The following is a 22992-nucleotide window of genomic DNA, read 5'->3' on the forward strand; positions in this document are numbered from 1 at the left end:
TCATTGAGACAATTGTGTGTTATATGTATTGCGGCTGTGTTCTGCATTTTTCCCGGGTTGTTGGCGCTTTGACACCTTCCCAATTTTTATTCTCAATTTGATATTACATTCCGTATAATCAGATGGGTTTTATCGTGTCTACAGCCATCTAGATGTTATACCATACAACAATAGAACATTTTGAATATTTAACAAACCGATGATTATGAACAAGCCTTTTACATATATAGTAAAAATTGATTGATATAAACGTTATCGAGTATTCATGAGTTATGTCAAACAACTTCGATGAAAAAAATATAAATAACAAAAGTATTACCAGAGGTACTGTAAACCAACTTATTTTCGCGGATACTTTATTTCGCGTTTTATCCTTTCTTGACCACTTCGCGGCTATTTAATTTCGCGATTTTCTGATTAACTTGATGAAGTTTAATAAGGAAAGATCCAAGGTTTACATATTAGCGACGATTTATCTTCGCGTTATTTTTCTACTCGCGAAAGTCGCGAAAATAAATCGCTCGCGAAAATAAGTTGGTTTACAGTATACGATGAGGATTGGATTTTATTCTTCTTTGTCAAAATACTTTTCTAATAAGTTAAATTCAAACTTATTAAGTTTACATATTTATACGACACATATTAGTGGGGTCATTAATACAGAGTCATTGGTTTGACTGGTCATTTCCCATAGGTCAAATTAAAATGAAAGTGAAAGTTGAAAATTAATATTGGACTTCGTTTTAAATTTTTTACCACGCAAATTTCTGTAATGGTGTATCAGTGACCGTCTCGGAGGTAAAAACAATGAATTTGAAGCAGCTTTACCTAAAAACAAAAACAGATTTTTTAATGATCCGCGCTTTTGACGAACACATTTGATATATCTTATTTTATTGCATATCAGTTTGCATTCTTCGTAACATACTTTGAATCCAATAAAAATCACTGATAGATTTTGTCATGCTATTTTTGGTATCAAGATTAACATTATGATAGTATTGGATCAGGTTTACATCGGCTGAATTTTTATGGCAAACATATGTTAATTCAGATTGAAACACATGATGGGAGAAGGATGTGAGTGCATAACATTGTACTATATATACTGTTTTGATAAAGGTGACATTTTTCATGACAACTTATCTTATTTTCTGCTCTTATAAGGTAGAGATAAACTAACTACGTTGTAAAAATACCTTTAATTTTAAATTTCCAATGTCGCATAATAAAGGATTATCAACTTTTGAAAATAACTGTGAGACTTGACACAAATTCAAACGTAGCAGAATGAGATAAGTTGATAGGGGAAGCGTCACTGGTTTTATAAGACAAACCGCTATACAACTTTACAGGCAGTCACATGTTCACAATAGCACACAATGTTGTAAAAACAACCTTGTCAGCCTTTTCCTCAGAAAATACGAGTTTTCCTCAGTAGGAAGTACTCAATTAGTGATACACAATACCATTGAAGAATGAAGACAACAGATCAGTCCAACAAAGAAAAAGATACAACGACACGTGGAACAAAAAAGAAGTTGAAGGTAACAGTAGTGTGTACTTAATAATGATAATGTTAGGCTTATATTATTATGTTAAATACACTACCTTTTAATTTCATTTCAACTAGTTTGGGAATAAATTTAAAAGCCAATTGTATAAAATCAGAACATTCTTTTTGATCGGTTTATATTTAATAAGTTACAATCTAAAAAAAAAAAAAAAGCGTCTATACAAATATTAAACAAAACGTAATGGCTTAATAACACTGTCGGATTAGTTGATATATTTTTAATGATAACCGATGAGGGCGTTTCCACTAATTCTCATAAGCGTTTGTCAAGGAGATATCACTTTGCTTAAAGGAAATATACGACTTAAAGCAGATATTGAAATGATAACAGCACGATCCACATTTACTTATTGACCGAAGTAAGTTTACTTCTGTTTTGAATTCGTTTTGGTCATATTTTGATTTTTTTACTATTTGAAAGTGTATCTGATATTTATGTACATTGAATGAAACATTGTAAAATTAACTCTTTCATTATGTTGTATCATTACATTTCCTCACTTGAAAAATTCAGAGGTGTAACAGTTGCTCCAAGATAGTCATATTCTAACACCAACAAAATATCATTTAGTAATGTACATGATGTAGTTGGAACTCAATCGTTCAGTCAAATGACACTCATGAATATAGTTTACTATATATAGAAGATGAGCAATGTCCGTCTCTTAAAAGATCAAAATTTGACGAGAAAAGTGTTACAACAAAGATTGAAAAGGGTAAGTATTCACACATTTAAATTTGATTCCTCTATATTTTGAAACTTTGTAGAAGTTCTCCTTACTGCAATAGTTTTTAAATGAACATCGAACAAAATGTGTTCACAGGCTCAAATATACTGGTAGTTTACCGATGTAAAATGAAGTGCATTAAAACGAAACAACTAAGCAGGAACCTGTGACATTGTGGTGTTCTTTGGTTGCTATATTTCATAGTCAATCTTCGTTTATTGTTGTGAAAATAAATGATGCCATTGTTTTTCTTGTTTGCAATGTTTTAAATCCGTCATGTGGAGTTTGTATAGTTCACTATACAGTATGAGTTGGAATAGTTGTTGAATGCCGTACAAAGAACTGTAGTTATTAATTGTTCGTTCTTAAAATGTTCTCAATTAAATAAATATTACTTATCATCACCACCATCACCACAATCATCAGTAACATACTGTTGTCGGTAATCAAATACAGACATTAATATTCAGTTACATCTCAGTTTCTTTTCATGAAAGCAAGTAGTACTACATAAATTATCCGATATATACTTATTTAGTAAAAAAAATTCTGTAGGTAAATGGAATCAAATCTGATGTAGTTTTAAATGAAAGCAATATAATTGCCATACATGACGTGTTTATTTTCGAAAAATATAGACAGTTCAATTTCTTATTAATTTTGTTCTATGATTCGAATTGAATAAACTACAAATGAACTATTAATCAGGCTTATAAGTTGATACGCCAGATGCACGTTTGTCTACCTAGGACTCATCAGCGACGCTCAGGTCAAATTAGTCAAAAAGCCAAACACGTATAAAAGTGAGAAGCATTGAGGACCCACAATTACAAAATGTTATGTCATATACGGCTAAGGTTATCTATGCCTGGAATATGAAAATCCTTAGTTTTTCGAAAAATTCATAATTTTGTAATCATAAAATTCATAAAAATGACCATATTATTGTCAAAAACTATATTAGTCTGGCAGATTGGTGCAGATATAGAGCAGAATTGCTCACTTAGTGAGGAAAGCATGAAACTTTGCATAGTAGTTCTTGGTTATATACCCTTTGATTTCAGCTATGGACCCACTCTGAAAAATCCAATATGGCTGCCATTTTCAATATGGCGGAAAAACGGTATAAATATCAAGATTGTCCTAAAGGTATTCTATATAATTTCGGAAAATAAAGTAATGATTCTTCAAAAATGGACTTCATGTTCTTGAATTTGTTATCAATTAATTTTGAAATATAAAAAAACAAATTTGGTTATTTCTATAACACATACATTTGCAAATCGCTGCATATATAACATATATATACAAAAATAAATAGTGAAATTCAAAATGTTAATCAATATGTTCCATGTTATTGTAATTGTTCATTAAACGCTTTCAGTTTTAATGGTTGGAATGAAATATGTTGAAACGAGTCGATTGAACGTTAATACAGGTTGGTTAAATGTGGTGGAATAGTAGGTAACTCATCTGAACTTTGAGGCAGTGCCGAGGGCACCTTGTCTCGTATCTCTTCAATGCCATGCCTTACGTCACTTATCGCGTTTTCATCTGCCGTACCCACTACATCGTCAAATTATTCTAGGTGTACCTTTCTTCAGGCGGATTAGGCGATTGCAATCATTTAAAATGGTTAAGGGACAAATATTTCATTTTCCAACTACGTGCGAAACCAATTCGCAACTATTCAGCGAGCTTGGTCCTAAAATGCACTCCTGGTCAGCACTTTTATTAGTTTTAATGGTAACAGCATTTCTGTTCTTGGCGGAACTGTGATGGTTCGTTTTATGCAAACTTGCTGAGTTGAAATCTCGTTTTCGCTGTTAACAAATGCCGCTTTTATCACTTTATTGTTGATGGTAATTTTTGGAGTACTGAGGTTTATCACTGCGCTCAGTGTGTCCAAATATCTAGCCTAAGTATAACATCATCTGTTAATGGCTCTTTGCACACATCCCATTGTATGTTTACTCTATTATTGTCGAGAGTCGTTCTTTTTAATCTTCCCAATAACAAGCTGTTAACCAAAACCACGTAGCGTTACGGTCTCCAAATCTCCATTTTCTGCCGGAATTAATTTCTTATTTATCAATGCAGCAGTGTCCACAATCAGGCTCACAATCTTGTCATTCATAGTACCTCGTACTGCTAATCTCTTTCAAATTGTTCGTCTGATGACAACGTCGGACGAGGCCATGGGCCTCTGTTCGATTTTGTGATGAGGTATGTTTCATGGTCAATAGACTTTGGAATCGTGCGTTGGCCTACTGACCCGACCCTTTGCTGCTTAAAGACTCCATTGTTTGGGTTGCACTTTGATTTGCTCCGTATCCTGGTGAAAATGACCGTTTTCTGAAATAACCGGGATTTCTGGAGTTTGTCCGTGGAGCTGATAACCGTTGTCTCTAGGGACTATATGATCTCTAGCTAAGTGGGGGTGTTGCTGATCGATAGGCATTAAGCTTGGGTGTATTTCTCTCTGGCGATCTACTGCGATTGTATTACTCAGGAGATCTTCCACGTGTATATTGATCAGGTGATCTCCCATGATTATTTGATCAGAAGAACCGAGTTTATATTGATCGGCCAATCCACGGTTATGCTGATTAGTTGAAAACATAACATCAGCTAGTTTTGTGACAATTTCTGTGAGTTTATGCACCTCATTATTCAAAGGACTGCTCATATTTCCTTTATCGGTCAGTGATACTGCGCCATCAGCAAAGTAGACTTGTCGATGGTCATAATTGGCACTTTTTGATCCTTATATCGCCATCTAGTGTGAGCTTTTCAATTCATTTAACGCCTTGTTGAATGTTTCTGGGTTCCTCGCTATTATGATTACTGCTGTACCCTTATTTTGACTATTTTATTTATTATATCTGTTTAGTTCACGCATCATTGTAAATTTAACGGAATTTGACGAGACTGTCGTTCAAAGTGAGAGGTTTAGCGCTATAAAACCAGGTGTAATTCACCATTTTCTACATTTGAAAATGCCTGTACCAAGTCAGGAATATGACAGTTGTTGTTCATTCATTTTTGATGTGTTTTATTATTTGATTTTGCCAAGATTAGGGACTTTCCGATTTGATTTTCCTCTGAGTTCAGTATTTTTGTGATTTCACTTTTTACATGCCTTGAAGAATCTTTGTCTTTACATCCTCGGAGGAATGCTTCGGTTCTAATCTGGTTTTTTCGTCTTTCTTGCTGAAGCGCTGCTCGAATGCTTTTTTTAAAGCCTTGAAATCATCATCTGTGTTTACCTTGCGAGCGTACACAAAGCCAACAGCGGCCTGGCAATCTGGGGCCTACACACAGTTTTCCTGTTTTCCCATTGTCATCTACCGGCAGTTCGTTCAAATCGGTAAATGAACGCCTCCCAATTCAAGGATCATCTTCAATTAAGTATTTGCATTTTTGGGAGCTTTTGGCTTCTGCTCCGGTCCCTTGCACCAAGATCTTCTTGTTATCGGGTATATTCTCTCTCCAATGAAGAGTCTGAAGAAGAGCGGTTGCCACACTCCTTTGAATTTCTCTGCCCTTTCCTGGATCGGTCAGTGGAGTCAGCTTACTGTTATGGGAAGCCTGTTAGAGCTCCAGGAGCTGACGAGGTTGTCATAATTGGTGTGATAAATGTTGGATTTGCCATTGACTCGACGGGGATGATACCGTAAGTAGGCACTGCATTCAGCATTGGAGAAACTTGATATGATCCACTTGCAGCCAATAGTTTCTGTAATGGTGTGCTGCTCTGAATCAAATATGATTGACTCATAGTAGATGGTAAGTGTGCGTAAGAAGACACATAAGCCTTTTGCTGGTATCCTTGATTAGTACTAGAGGTTTATAATATGTTCTGAAATGGAGATTGTTGTTGAATAATTTATTCTGTCTCATGCAGGGCCAAGAGCATAGGACTTTTGACTTTAGGTGAAGACACCTCTAACAGAGTTGGCGCGGTTGATGGTTCATGCGAACTACAATTGGGGAAAGACCCAAGGCATGGATTTTATTGTGTACTTTTGGTAAACTTCCGTTGTACTGGCTAAGGTCAAATTTTGGCTTTGATGATGTGTCCATTGCAGGAATTGTAACTTCTATATTTCGATTGTCCACTAAGTCATTTACAACAGATGCCAGTTGTTGGAAGGTACCCTGCTGTTAAAATGTACTTTTAAATTGAACTGTGTCTCCTTTCTCAGTTGTTGTCAGTTTGTCCATCTGTCTCACCACAACATTGAATATCTTATTGGTCTGACCATCAATTCTGCCAAGCAATTACCACTAGCCTTGTGGTCTATCCTGTCTTCAGACTGCTGAAGGTGCTGATATATTGCTGCCATCTATTCGTTATTAATAATCATTGCCTCTTTCTGTTCAGCTTGAATCGTAATGAGACCAACACATATTTTATCAATTAGCGCTTCGCTCTGTTTTATATTGCGATAAAGCTCAGCTGTTCTTTGAGCATTATATTTTCTATCTGCTACGAATTCTTGGTACAATTGTTTAATAGTCATTTCTGAGCTGTTCTCTGTTAAGGGGTCTTCAGCTGTGGGTTTGTCCATATCCACAAGTGATTCAGTTTCTGCCATTTCAATGTTCTTGTCCTTGTGGTCCTCAATTCCTGCCATTTCAATGATATGTGTTTAAATGATTCTCAATTCAAAGTATAATATCTAAAATTGCTAAATATTGCGACCCAAGAAATAAGATAGGCACTGAATAATATATTAAAGCAGATAAATCCCAAATCACAGCTTTTATTTGTGACCTAAGACAACAAATTGTGCAGCTTTAAAGGAAAGTTACGACTGCAGCTTTTTATGAAAGCTACTACTTTGTGTATGAAATGTCAAGCAAGGCAAAATCAAAAAGGACAGAACTGGGACAAATCCTAAATGACACTATGCATCAATAAAATGCTAATATTCAAGTCAATTCTCAGTTATGAATATTTGCTTATTTTTCAAGGCGGCCATTTTGAAAATAGCCGCCATTTTGTATTTCAAAGTTAGATCAAAACAAAATCTTGCTAAGTACACCAAGTCATTCAAATATGTTAATTTGTGTGCTTCCAGTATCGAATCCACTGTGGTTTGTGCAATACTGGCAAATATTTTAGAACGTACGGCAGCCATTTTGAAAAAAGCCGCCATATTGAATTTTGAGGGTGGGTCCATAGCTAATATTGCTCAGTACACAAACATGTACCATCATGCAAAACATGGTGCTTTCCTCATTATTTGAGCATTTTTTTCACCGATCGGCCGGACTATATGAGATGCATATCTTTATAAATATTATAATAAACACGGTAGTAAGGATCCTTTGGGTCAGGTTTCAAACGGTCAATTTTTGCAACCCTAAGGGTCAAATTGATTATGTTTTTACTGGGATTCGTCAGAGGTCTTAACTAATGTGTGTTACCGTCACTTTTTGGAAAATTTACATCATTTGTCGAAATTTGTCTTTTTTATCGACTTAAAAAGATTGGATATTTTATCTTCATGCACCAAAAATTACCGCTGACGTCAATTGCAAAGATTTTTAACCGTTATTCGTTATGAAGGTACGACCATATGCATTACAATCTATATTAATAGACTCGATTGAAATGATTAAACGACGAAAATTAACTTACAAAGTCATTCAATTTTGTAATTATGCGGAATATAAGGCTGCTTCTCCGGTAGAATGGTCAAACTAGTCAGAAATTTTAAAGTTTATTAACATAACTTCAAATATCCTCCCACACAAACTTAAGATAAGTCGCCACATGGTGATCATGAATATTCATTTTTACTTGGCAAACTTTGTAATGATACTCTACAGTTTCTTAAAATAAACTTATTGTTTACTGCTTACCTAGACATTTTGACGTAATATCATGGGACTTTTAATATCAATTTGTTCACTCCACGTTTACCGGATATTGCTAACACATAGGATACATATAGTTCATTATAAATGCCTGCATTTTTATTTTATTAGTTACTCAACCAAAATGTGAAGTTGCAGGTCAATCACTCGAAGAAAGCTTAGAAGAGTATCCTGTTTTTAGCAAATGGGTTGAGAAAAATCTCATCATCGAAGGTGTGTGGTATTTGCCTTACTACGTTTGTGCACTTTAAGTTTATGCACATGCTTTGTTGGTTGGTGAATCCAGTATATATTTCGAGATGATCATTACAAATACAGCACGAAATATAAAAAATAACGAAAACGACCCTGTATACTGTACACTCATTATCGCAGATTTAAAAGTATTGGCTGAGCGTATGTGAATAGTAAAAGTATTGTGCTATGGTAAGCTTTTGTATTCTTGTCTGTCCGTTTTGCAAACGTGCTTTGTGTAAATGCCTTTTTGTTTGTTTTTGTTGAAATATTTGCTTGTTTTTATAGTGATAAAGATTATAACATAGTGCTGACAATTAAGTACAATTAAATTTGTTATTTTTGAAATTAAACAAATATAAAATAAAAATAAAAAAATAGCAAGACACATGTTTAAACAGGAATATGGCCATTGTTATATTATAGTTCGTTTCTGTGTGTGTTACAATTTAACGTTGCGTCGTTTGTTTTCTCTTATTTTTGAGTGTAAATTGACATTGCGATAAGAGGTGTCGCGGTACTTGTCTGTCCCAAATTCATGTATTTGGTTTTGATGTTATATTTGTTATTCTCGTGGGATTTTGTCTGATCCTTGGTCCGTTTCTGTGTGTGTTAGTTACATTGTAGTGTTGTGTCGTTGTTCTCCTCTTATATTTATGCGTTTCCCTCAGTTTTGGTTTGTTACCCCGATTTTGTTTTTTGTCCATGGATTGATGAGTTTGAACAGCGGTATACTACTGTTGCCTTTATTTAGGTTTGCATTCGTACATTAACCATGTTAACCGTTCATAAACAAAGTGAACTACAAACTTAAGTTAGTACAAAACACACAACACAATATCATTTTTGAATTAGCACAACGTTGTCCTGGTATTCTTCCAATATTATTGCATACAAATTAAAAAGAAAAAAATACTCAGTCACTAATGACATGTTTTCACTTTGAAACATCTTCAAATACATAACAACTACAATCAGTCAATACATGAAAACTATATAAAATCTTTATGAAAAGAAGGAAACAACTATAAGAGTAAATATATACAAATATGTATAAACGTACTCTATGACATTAAATGTTTCATTATATTTCTCTAATAAAGGTTTCAGAGGCGTTTCAAATGCCAACTCAAACACAATACTCAAGTAATATGGTATAAATTAAATTGTTTGATTTAATGGCATTCACACATATATGAACGTCTTCTACAGAAACAAGATAAGCAATGCCCAGCTTTTAAAAGATCTAAGAAAAGGGATGGTGCTAAAACTGCAAGGGCTGGTGCAAAAAGAGTATCACATCTATGATTTTTTACGATCAAAACGTAGTGTAAAGTATTAAAACATATGCTAGTCAAGCTCACGTTATTTCATCATAGTTGAACATTGACAATATGGTCTCAAATTATCTTGATTTAAAATCCTATTATTCGGTACACAGTGATAAGCCAGATACATAAGATGCAAATACTGAAAGTAATAGGTGAAATTAAAGATAGGTATTTGAGATGGATCAGTTGATACGGCATAGACAATATACTCATCGATTTTTTTTTGATTTTTTTCTCAAACAGATTAAAACAAACCGTGTAAGATCTTCGAAGATTTTTTTCATCAGTTTCGTAGAATTGACATTTATGAACAAAATGTTTAAATAATGAATTGTATTATTCTGAAGGATTGAAACACAAAAATACTTGACTGTAAATTTTATAAAATAACTAAATTATATGCAGATGGCAGTGAAAGTTACTAGAGGGTAAATAGTTTCATGCATACTTCAGAAAAACACATCCTTTTCTGATAAAAGAAAACAGAACAAGACATTCAACTTAAGGTATGACAGAAAAGTTAGTACATCAGCAGTGAGTACACTATATTTAATGGGTTATTAAAGGAATCAAGCAATCCAGGCCAGGTTTAACAACATATAAAAATATATGAAAATAAACAATTATATATATATAGAATTGCTGTTTAATAAGTGTCATGATTCTGAAAAAACATATAATGAAATCTGGTTTTCCTCTCAAATGACTTCAAAGTAGTACAAGTAGAAGAGTAGTAAAGTTTGATTGAACTGTTAAAATCCCAAAATGTACGGACAGTACCATTCACTAGCTTCTTTTTAGGGCATTTTCCGGTTTTTGTTCACTAAATATACAATATAGCAGTAGTTCAGTTTCTTGAAATTCACTGATCAGGCGTTCCAACTCTTATTGTACATGCTACACAGAACTTCTCTTCCGTTTTTTCGTTCTAGTTGAAAAAATATGAAAAGATAAAATGAAGTGAAATAAAACTATATTTGTCAAGTTTACTCGTTGATAGTTGCTGTTTACCCGCTACACAGTTTAGATTCTGAGACTGTACAACTTTGATTCCGTTAACATTTCGACATGGGTTAGGTGGAATAATTAAACAAACATGCGGTTCAGAAGTTGAAAGTAGGAAGCACATACCGATTCCGGTATTACACAAAAAAGGTCAATGATGAAAAAATATAGCAACACAAATTTTATGATATATCTCCGGGAAAATACTACCATCAAGACAATAGAAAACGGGTATTGTGAGATACCAAAAGGAAAACGAATGAAGATTTCAGAAATGAATGGCAAATGTATGAACTTGTTTTCAACATCAAAAGTAAGAATAAGTAAAGTTGGAGAGTTGTTCAGACCGAAAGAAAAGTATCTTCGAGATGTATATGTTAGAAATAAAACAGGAGAAATGAGGTTGTTGATGTGGTCATATAATGCAGATCCATTTTCGCATAAAGTTGGCGATCATGTCAAACTGAAATACGTGACCCTATAGGCCGATGGACAAGAATATTTCCTACACAAATCTGATAACACGAAAATAGTGTGATGTACAGTGAAAGCAAAATGAAGAAGACTTAGAAATATAACCATATTCATACAAAATATACATGGAGGTACAGAATATAATACTTTTTAGTTCACATTTGGATATGAACGATGAAAGAAGGATTTTTATTGAATGTTTAGTTACTTTACAAAATTTCTTGTTGTCATGCTTTATACTTTGATTATGATATTTTTCTATTAAAATATATCAACTAGTACTGAGCAGCATTACATATCGTAATTTGTACTGATATCAAGAGAGAGGGTAAAGGAAACAAGAAGACACCAACGCACGATTCAAATTCAAAAGTCAAAAATGAACTAACACCGCCATGAATGAAATAGAAATAACGACAAACAAACAAATAGACAAACAGCATTGCACAAAGTACATAATGTAAATGAAATTGAGAAATGGAATGGGAAATATGTCAAAAAGGTTGCAACCCACCCAAGCCGGAAACAACAGAAGTTAAAGGCTGAGTAATTCAGAGGGTGATCTCATGCCCTCTTAAAGGTTAAGTAGATCCAGCTCCGATTGTGGAATCCGTCGTGTTGCGAATGTTAGTACAACTCCGGATATAAGTCTTATTCCTTAGGTCACAATCGGGGATAAGGTGACGGGATTATAGTTAGGACATCCACATAATTGTTTTGATAGTTTTAAAGGAGAAGTTCATTTGATAGCATGTAATAGTATACAGTTTTAGTTTTGAAATCACATTTGAATAAAGGTGAGTTCGGATTGTGTGGTTAAAAATTATATAGAGTTGTGTTGGCATAAATGAGTTATTCAATCTGGAAAACGACAAACAAATGCATTAAAGAAATTGTAAAAGCGTTAACGTGTTTCTTAAAAAAAATGAACAACACGCAGATAAATAACGCTTGCAATCAAAGTATGTGTAACTTACGGAGGTTGGATGATTTACATTTTATGACCAAGTTGTGTATTTATCTTACAGTGAGTACACTTACTATTTATCTTATATTAAAAAAGGGTCCAGAAAATCATGCACCTTTATGTGGACTTAAGCTAGATCCTAAACATGTACAATGAAAATGGACGTCACACCAAAACTGTTTTAAATGACAGTTTCAGACTTAATTTCATTTGCTAATGGTGACATCAAGTCACAGTACTATGAAGAATTACACTTGTGGGACTAAATATGGTCCCTTATCCGGAATCCAAAAGACCACCCTCAGTGTACCATTTCATTTAGTTTAGTTTTCTGAAAAAAAGTTACATTTCCACTTGATATGCATACATAAGAGATTTTATGTACGTGCATCCATTTAAGATAATTGAATATGCATATGCATGCATGTAATATCTGATTAGCGAAAATAGTAGTTCACTGCTTATGATGATACACAATATCTATTCATGTAAGAAAATTCTAAGTACAAACAAAAATAAAATTATTCCTTGGAATTTAAAACATGATTCATGATTTTTTCAATATGAATACAAGCAACGTAGGAGCGAATGAAACATATATTAAAAAAAGTTGACAAAGAATTTATATCAAATAGGTTAATGTCACAAAGTGATCTCAATAAGTTGAAAGGACACGTGTACGTTAAAGGGTCATTGATTTTATTGCTAAACGATTCGATTAGTGTTCTATATAATATTTAATGACAGACACGAACAAACTGGTCGTGCAAAAATGAAAAATTAGTATTGTATTATTAAAGGATTAATCGATGCGTTGGTAATTTTGTTTATCATTTCAACTATTTAATTTAAAGAATATATCATAATGCTTTTTATGGCTGCCTATCACTGAATTGCCGTTACGGTATATTATTTAGTTTATAAAGACATGAAAGATTCAGACTAATACAACAATGAAATTTAAATGTCTTTTTCGAACATCATGATAACCCATACTCGTCCATTTTAAGCATTACTACGCTAAAGTTTGTATGTCCCTTGAACAATTTCCTAATGAGATACACGTATTGGCTTTAAATCAAGCTGTTGGAACCAAAAAAAAAAACAACACTGCAAGCACATTATCAGCTTATTATTGGAACACATGCACAAAATGGAATGTTGAAAAAATCTTAAACGAATTTACGCATGACTGCTATATCATCTTTTCTTTTTGAATTGTAGTTTTATAAGGCAAACTAAATATATGCGTTTGTTTACACTTTAGATGGAATTGGTCAACATTCTTTTTCAAATAGATATTGCTGACATGCCAAACACAGAGACAAAAATCTATAATCATTTTTATTTTACAGTATTGCCACACTGCATAAAATGAGACAAATAATTCTACAAGTTAAACATAGGTTAACTTTTTACTAAAGTGTACAAGCAAATGTCAGATGTCCAGAATTTCGTCAGTTATTCATGGTCACTACTCAATATGTATACGTTAGCGTTTAAATATACAGACGTTGGGAAAACAAAATTAGTTCCTAGAATTTCAGAACGTTTAAAAAAACTTGATTTACCGAGAATTAAATTCTAAACAGAATATCAAATGCTAATATTAACTAAGTGTATTATCCCCCGTACGGTTTCAAAATTTTGTGATTATAATTGATGATAGTGTAAAAAATGTAATTAACTATTTTAACGATCATTTTATAAGTTTCAAAAGAGTTTATTTACATAAAAGGTTAAAGATATTATATACAAAGGAAAGGTGATAACTTGTTCAGATTTCATAAATTAAATATTATCTTTGTCCCTCATTGTATCACAAGCCAAAATGAAATTAAGGAAATCTTCAAAGTCGCAATCACTGAAAGGCAGTTCAGAGTCATCAACTACGAATTAAACAATCAATACACAACCAACAACAAATGAATGTAATACACGATTTTATTAACAGTCAGGAAAAAAACACATGACCTTGCGGAATACAAAATATTCTATCAATGTCAAAGTTTATTTCAGTGATATCAAACTCAATATCAGTATCAATAAAAGCAATAAACAAAGAAGAAATAACAGGGATGATTTTTCCGGCACCAGTTTCGAAAAAAATATGAATACTAGTACAGTGATAATTGACGTCATACTAAACTCCGAATTTTACACAAGAAACAAAATTTAAAAATCATTTTTTTTGTTTACATTAATTGATAAAATGGCAACTCATTATGTTGAAAAGGGTGTTTCCTATCTATTTTGAAATTAATATAATCTATAAATAGACTTCCTAGAATGTTTTCCATATCAAATCACCAGTAATTCAAGGAACTAAATACCGCGAACAATAATGATTTAAAGACCATATGAATATCTCGTCACGCATAAAATTGTATAATGCATTCCATTTAAATGCTTTAAATAAAAAATAAATAACACTTAACCTTTATACTTACTTTGGATGATATATCACAGAGACGCAGTAACTTTCATCAAAAAGCTGCCAACTAAATCAACAAAAAAGCAAATTTATTGGTTTTAAGCATACCAGGTTTGTTAGTTTTTATAAATATACGTTTAACCATTATTATAAATGCTGTAAAGTACTGACAACTAACTACTAGATATAAGTTCAAAACATTTTCATATACGCATAGATACAAAGGCAAATTGAAAATACATTATTGAAGCTGTCCTCAGCTCAGTAGCCATTACTTTGGTACTGACATTACTAAATATTGTATTTGTCGCATTGATTTGTATTTTCATCGATTTATTCAATTTTAAACATGGTAAATTACTACCACCTATTAATGTGATAAATTAACATTCATTTGTGAAAATATCTACTTTGTGTCCATATTTTCGATACTTTTTGGCAGGATTATGCTTAACTGATACAATTTTAACGCTTATGCAGATATGCAAAATAATTTAGATATTCATTGTCAGCAGGTTTTACGGCTTGATTTCCAGCAAAGGCGTCATGTATTTGTAGATATATGTTTTTTGTGTTCTGTTAAATCGTTCCTTTTGAAAATTTTACACGATGATGACTGCTGTACTCATATTTTGACTATTTTATTTGTTATGTCTGTTTAGTTATATTTTAGTTATATCATCGTAAATATAACGGAATGTGATGAGACCGTCATCAAAGTGAGAGGTTTAGCGCTTTAAAACCAGGTTTAATCCACCATTTTTCACATTTGAAAATGCCTGTACCAAGTCAGGAATATGACAGTTCTTGTCCATTCCTTTTTTGATGTGTTTTGTCATTTGATTTTGACATGTGATTATGGACTTTCCGATTGGATTTCCTCTGAGTTCAATATTTTTGTGATTTTACTTTTTTTTCAAATATCAGACGCTATGAGTTTCATTTTTTTTTTACTTTTTGTGAAATGTGGCTTTGAATGTCAGAAAAATTGCGACAAAAACAAATGTAAAATGAAAACAAATAAATAATAAGTTGCCTCTGTTAAAGCCTGTAAAATCGAGTTTTTAATAAACAATTTGACTTAGAATGAAGAAGCTAGCATTTTGACAATGCTTAACATTTTCAATGAATTTCTATGTTGTTGTTTTTTTAAATTTTTTAAACAAATAAAAACACAAAAATTTCGGGTATTCTGAGAGATCTCTTTTTATCCTCTATCCACAAAAATTAATACCGACGTAAATTCATGAATTCACCATAGTCATATTTGTGTCGCATTTAGCTGATGAACATAACGATTTGTACCAAACAAAAGGCAGTGTTTTAACAGGATTTGAATAAGAATAGTTTAATGGATACCAGATAGAATATATGTTAAATTGTATATTCTTTTATAAAACTAAATACTCCCTGAAGCAGTTTGTTAATTATGTATAACATAATAACCTGTAAATTTCTTTTACATAAACAATATAAAGCAGAAGACCATTTTACGATTGGTACTTATATCATGTATATATATTTATGTGGATAACATAAAAAATCAAAAATCGAAAATTGTCAAGAGGTCTGTATACGATTCGAATTATAGAATAAAACGAGTAAGAAATTTAAATATCTTTTTAGGAAATAGACACTATGGCCATTTTTATAAAAATTCTGTATAAGATTTAATTCAATTTACTTACTTTTTTTTAACTGGATGTGTATACATTTGCCAGTTTATGTACGTCATTTCATTCAAGAAATGTGTGTTTCAATTCAACACTTATGTCTATATGTAATTAGCGACAACAGTAGTTAACTATTGATTATGATCAATACTATTTGATATAAGTACAGTAGGAAGGTGTGTAATATCTATATTTTAAAAACCACTTCGGAAAAAAAAGAGATAAAAACTATTCTCAAGAATTTTAAAGGACTTAGTATAATTTAAAGGGTCATTGTGTTTATTACTTAACGATTGACCTGGATTACTATGAATGTTCGTCAATGTACATAATGAAATAGGTGAATGACATGGTCGTATACATAAAAATATATTTTTTCGTTGAAGTGTATATTGCTGCGTTGAAACCATATTTTATTAAATGATTCGCCTTATACAATGTTGTAAAATTCTCCGTATTGTTAGACATTTGCAGGATTGTGTTAAAATAATTTTTTTTGTTACTTCTTAATTTCTAATATCAAATCTATCCGTTAATAATAGGGTTTGCTATTTATTTAATTTCTTAAAAAGCGACGCATATATCAGAGATTGGATGAAAAATTTGTTCGTTTTATTAAAAGAAAATTATAAATGTTTTGATTCGGACATCAGACTCGGACTTCTCTGAAACTGAGTTTTGCTATTTGTAATGTTGTGTGGGAGGATTGAGATACCAGAAAAAATATGTTTAGACCCGCGGCAATTTTGCGCCTGTCCCAAGTCAGGAGCCTGTGACCTTTGTTAGTCTTGTATGATTTTTTTAGTTTCTTGTGTGTTATTCAGAGTTAAGTATGACGTCAGTTATCACTGAACTAGTATACATATTTGTTTAGGGGCCAACTGACGGACGCATCTCGTTCCATTGAAGACCCATGTGTGGCCTTCGGCTGATGCCTGCTCTATGTCTGAGTTGTTGTCTCTTTTATACATTTCACATTTCCATTCTCAATTTTATTTTATGAACATGTTTTACATCATTTGCAGAAAAGAAACGTCAATTACAGAGGACAAGATCGATTTGTCTATTTAAGAGCGCGTACTTCCAAAAAAAAAACTTATTCATAATATCATCATAGACTTCACTTCGAAAAAAGTGTATCTTTAAATTAAGAATGGACATCAATCTGAGGTCATCGACCCTTGCCATAGTGTGGATTCACATAGAAGTCGATGTATTTTCAATAAGAAATTACAGTTAATTCTTTTTTATTCGTTGAATACCAGATGTCGTGGTTTGGTTGGTATGAATGAAACACGAATTAAATTTTTAAACATATGATGTTTTACTTACATATCGTTAAAAAAGTATGCATACCTTGGCAAAGCCAGGACTCCAACCATTCACAATAATGCACATGATTTTCTTAATCCACGATAATTGGTACCGACGAAAATAATGAGTCATCAGTATATCGAGTGCACCGTATACCACCTGACAAACTGCATATGTTTTATAAATACATAATGGTATACTTACCAATGAACAGATTAGTTGGTTGTAAAGGACAAGACATAGTGACAGATGAAACATTATTTCGTGTGAATTTCATACGAAAATTTGGAGTTTATTCCTGAAGAAATATTTTACAAACTACTTTGTTCCAAAAAAAGTCTTCAAAGGAAACAAAAACACAACATAAATTCAAAAATATATTACATTTATGATATTTTTCATCATGATTATCTAAGCTTTGTAGGAAATCAGATCAATTTTATAACAAAATAGCCTGATTGAATTGTTCTTTTCAACCGTTCAAAATAATAGAATTTGTCGAAATATCATTGCCCACATAATGTACACAATTTAAATAATGCAAATTACATATTTACATAAAATTATGACTATTATTTTGATTGAGTCCGACATCAATCTGACGGTTCAGTTGCATCAAATAACCATGTACAAAAATTCTTTTTACGATGTATAGTAAGTTAGTAAAAACTGACGTTCAAAGGTAACGTCAAATGTTCTTATGTTCAAATCAATGCATGATTACCCAACCAAATAAGATATATTAAAGGTTTACATTTACTTTAAGGTATTAGTAGTCATAAGTTGGGAATACAATTTGATTTCCAAGAAACGTCTTCATATGATGAAATCATAATCTTTCAGTCAGTTTAATTGAAGTCTGGAGCTGGCATGTCAGTTAACTGCTAGTAGTCTGTTGTTATTTATGTATTATTGTCATTTTGTTTATTTTCTTTGGTTACGTCTTCTGACATCAGACTCGGACTTCTCTTGAACTGAATTTTAATGTGCGTATTGTTATGCGTTAACTTTTCTACATTGGCTAGAGGTATAGGGGGAGGGTTGAGATCTCACAAACATGTTTAACCCCGCCGCATTTTTGCGCCTGTCCCAAGTCAGGAGCCTCTGGCCTTTGTTAGTCTTGTATTATTTTAATTTTAGTTTCTTGTGTACAATTTGGAAATTAGTATGGCGTTCATTATCACTGAACTAGTATATATTTGTTTAGGAGCCAGTTGAAGGACACCGCCGGGTGCGGGAATTTCTCGCTACATTGAAGACCTGTTGGTGACCTTCTGCTGTTGTTTTTTCTATGGTCGGGTTTTTGTCTCTTTGGCACATTCCCCATTTCCATTCTCAATTTTATTTGTTTATTATAGTTTAACAAACTTCAATTTACTATTTTTGTTATTGCCTGTTTTGCTTAGTCTTTAGTTTTTTACGTACTGGCGTGTGAATTTGTTTGTTTTTTCACCGTCTTTTAATATTTGCCATAGCCCGGGTATTTATTTTAACAACTGAACACATGTTTTCGCAGTCTACGATATTTATACCTGATATAAATATATAAATAGAAGAAGGTGTAGTATGAGTGCCAATGAGATAACTCTCAATCCAAGTCAAAAATTGTAAATGTTAACCATAACCTATAAATTCACCGATTGGTTCAAATTCCAAATATGGAAAAAAATGTCTGAGTATGGATTTGCAGGAGGGTGGGGTCGAAACCTCGCAGACACCACTAACCTATCACTGTGTTGTTCTCTTTTATTTAGTTCACACGCTTCTTCAAGCATCTTTATATTTTATACTTAAACCGTTGTTTCCTCAATGTGTTTTAGGAATTTGAACACTGATAACCTATCGAGGCATCTAATGCACTTTTTGGAAATTTATAGCTTTATCTTGCATTAGGTAAAATAGAACAGGCAGGTACATCAAATACTTATCTTTTCGGTAGTTATTTTCTTTATTACCATATTTGTCCTTTTAAAATCAACGCTCTGGATGAAAGGAGAAGGTTCGCGAATGGTTAAATAGGCCCTGAATTTTTTATGTTTTTTTTTTAAATTGGGCCAAAAAATTACAAATTTCATATAGAAATACTTGTGATTATACTGTGAAGACAAAAAATTTTTTTCTGACATTTTACTTTACAATTTATCGAGCCATGACCCCTTAAATAAACATAATTTGTATTAAAAGGTCAATGTTGGTACTTTTTTTCTCATTATTCTAATTGTTTTTGGCATAATTAACTTTGGCCGCCATCTCCGATTCAAAAAGTTTTTATATTGATTAATTATATATCAAAATTAAAATCTTTTGGTTACAACATATTTTAGATCGTAGGTGGCGTCCAAAGTGTTTCTAAAGCTTTTAAGTCTAAAACATGCACAAAATCATCATATCTTGACAAAATGTCCAAAATGGGCTTACTTTGGAGAATATTATGTACTCTTATGAAAAGAACTGATATATTCAGCATTTAGCCTTTTGAAAAAAAAGACCCATTTTAGAACCAAATTGAGACTTTTTTGGTGTTTTATGATAAAGTTGATATTTAAGGTCATTTTGTGCCATAAGTGAACCCTGTCCTTTCTAAATGAAAAAAAAGTAAAAATTTTACAAGTTCCATTAAATAACACAGTACCATATGGTCAAAAGAAAAAACAAAAGACACATATTTAATTTTAAAAGAACTATTGTGTTCCTTCTCATTTAGTGGCATCATTCGTGCTAGCCATTAAATGATGTTAAAGAAAACTGATTTTTTTTATTACATGCATATATAAAAAGAAGATTTAATAGGATTGTAAATGAGACAACCGTCGAACGGAGACTAAGATGACTCAGATGTTTAACAATGCATGAACCCATACCAAATAGTACTATAATAGGCCAAAAAGGCAATTTTAAAGCTATTTTGCTTTATCCCGATGGGTAAAATTTACTAATTTTGCCTAAAACTCCAAAAAAAATCTAATTTTCAAGGTTTATCTGATGCAACTTTACAGTCAAATAAGGGTGTCAATCATGCTATTTATATCCTTTCATTTACTTCTTCATACTAGTTCGAAGTCCTTGTAGTTCTTAAAGTTTGAGAACAATATATACCATCGTATTCTTGCTAGTCATGTCTTTAAAGCTGAGGCGCTCGACAAGAAAATAAAAAATAAACCGATAGTGATTGCTGCGTCTGATAGAGATAAGGTTCGCCAGTGGGTACCCGCTGCTACAGCAGTACCTGCATCAATAATTGGTGATAAAAGGGAAGTCTATCGTATACAGTTATGTATATGAATGACATTATTTTATCGAAACAAATAATATTGTGTAAATCATGTTTAATAATGTTTGTTTATCTTTCTCCGGCAAATTAGGTAACAGTATGAGCAGCAGTCTAACCAATGGAGAATCAACATTGCAGAAACCAAGTCAGCCTAGGCAGGTTAACAATGTCAAAAAAATATTAAAACGTTCGGCTGATGAAAACAGATATACTTTTGAAACACCATTGTTGAAGGCAAGTTATTACGGCCATATTAATGTTGTAAAAGAACTTCTAGAACGTGATGCTGTTGATGTGAACGTCTGTGACAAAGATAAATGTTCTCCACTTTTTTGGGCAATCCATGAAGGACATGAACTGGTTGTGACTGAGTTATTACAACATTCAGCTATAGTAAATAATAGAAATGATAATGGTGTGACACCTCTTTGGATGGCAAGCCAACAAGGAAATGCTTATATTGTTAAACAATTGTTACAACATTCGGCCGATGTCAATATATGTGACAATGATGGCCAATTACCTCTCCATTTTGCAAGGAAGAACGGCCACTCGGATGTTGAGTTGTTGTTATTAGGAAAACAAGGAAATCAGTAATGATATCGAAATTCCTTTGAAATATATTTATAACATTTTTCTTATCGACATATCAATTCATAGCAAAATCTATCGAACTTTGTATTTTTATCTATTACTCTACCGCTTTCTTTTCTAATTATCAAATAATTCAAGCAAGTTTAGAACTTGACGTGTTGCATTGGCGTTTATCAACTTTTCAAGCTGGTGATCATTTAAAATTGAAGTTATTTATTTTAGTTTTTATGTTTAAATCATGAAGATTTCAAATTGTTAGATGTAAATTTTTTTTTAGAAATTTGTGTGAATAGTTACTAAAAGTGTTGTGTTCATCAAATACAGTTGTTTCACAAACCACGCCTTTTTGTTTGGAGATGTATAATATTCATAGAAATTTTGTTTTGTTTACCTATTAAAGATAATATCTGTGTTGAATATTTGTGGAATATTAAAGTAGGGATATACATGGATAGTGGCTAAATTATATTCTGAGAAAGACCGACGATGAAGAGAGGGGTAGTACATAATTTTAGTATAAATTCAAACTCATAGAAGTTCAGGTTATAAATTGTTTGAAATATGCTGCACAGCCCAATATTTTATAAAATGTATTGTATATGAACTTTCCATGCTAGGATATATTTATTACGAAACTTCATATTAAATGGAGTGCCTATGAAAATTTGCAATGCCTATATTTGCATAAGTTTTTGTTTGAAAAACTTATTTTGACTTTCTGGTGTATGCATATCTAATATACAATTTATTACTATTGACACATTGCATAATGTCCCAGGATGGCGATAAACCGTCCGCAGTTGATGTTTGGAATAATTTTACGAATCATGTACGTATATTTGGCAGTTACAGTTCCTCATTGATGTAACTTACAATAAAAAAAAAACTATCAGTATTTCCGTAACTACAGTAGTATACATGTACAAGCGTCACTTATTGTTTGACACATTTAGTCGTGTAACCATTTATACTGAACATTTTACTTAATGAGTACACTAGTTAAGAAACTATAGTGATTCTTTTCGTTATAGTACTTCAGAAAGTTCTGAAGAGTTAAACCTGTACCATCACTCACTATCATATTATGTATTGAAAATTGGTAATTGATTTGTAAATAAAAGAAGTGATATGTCTCGCATGAAAAAGGATTCAAAGCGTCCAAAATAAAGAATAATCTAGCAAGTCGATAAGAGACTAACGAAACAATGACAAAAACCAAAATACGGTATAGCAACAACAATCCACGAAAAACTAAACAAAAAGATATGAACTGTTAAAAAAATAACTAAAGAGAATCTGGAAACTTATAAACGGTACTTTGAAGGATGTATATATATATTGGTGTGAACTAAACGTGTTCACGGTAGTAGACAATAAAAAATCTAGAGTTTACGTATACACAATTTTGATGAACATCAATTTTTATAGTTTGTTCTTTTATTGTAATGTAATTATTGGAGTATTGGGATCCCGCTAACATGTTTACCCCCGCCCTATTATGT

At 32.2% G+C, this 22992-nt stretch overlaps 2 protein-coding genes across 2 annotated transcripts in view; one reads left to right on the top strand and one right to left on the bottom strand.

Annotated features, from left to right (window-relative positions):
* The window catches only part of LOC139526915 (uncharacterized), a 350297-nt gene that overhangs the window by 245647 nt on the left and 81658 nt on the right, over positions 1-22992 (bottom strand). The window lies entirely within an intron of this gene.
* Positions 20996-21493, top strand: LOC139528985 (26S proteasome non-ATPase regulatory subunit 10-like). Its single transcript, XM_071325226.1, has one exon. The coding sequence runs from the start codon at positions 20996-20998 to the stop codon at positions 21491-21493; it is 498 nt and encodes a 165-aa protein (XP_071181327.1).

This window comes from Mytilus edulis, chromosome 6 (genome assembly GCF_963676685.1).
Source record: "Mytilus edulis chromosome 6, xbMytEdul2.2, whole genome shotgun sequence".
NCBI classification, from domain to species: domain Eukaryota; kingdom Metazoa; phylum Mollusca; class Bivalvia; order Mytilida; family Mytilidae; genus Mytilus; species Mytilus edulis.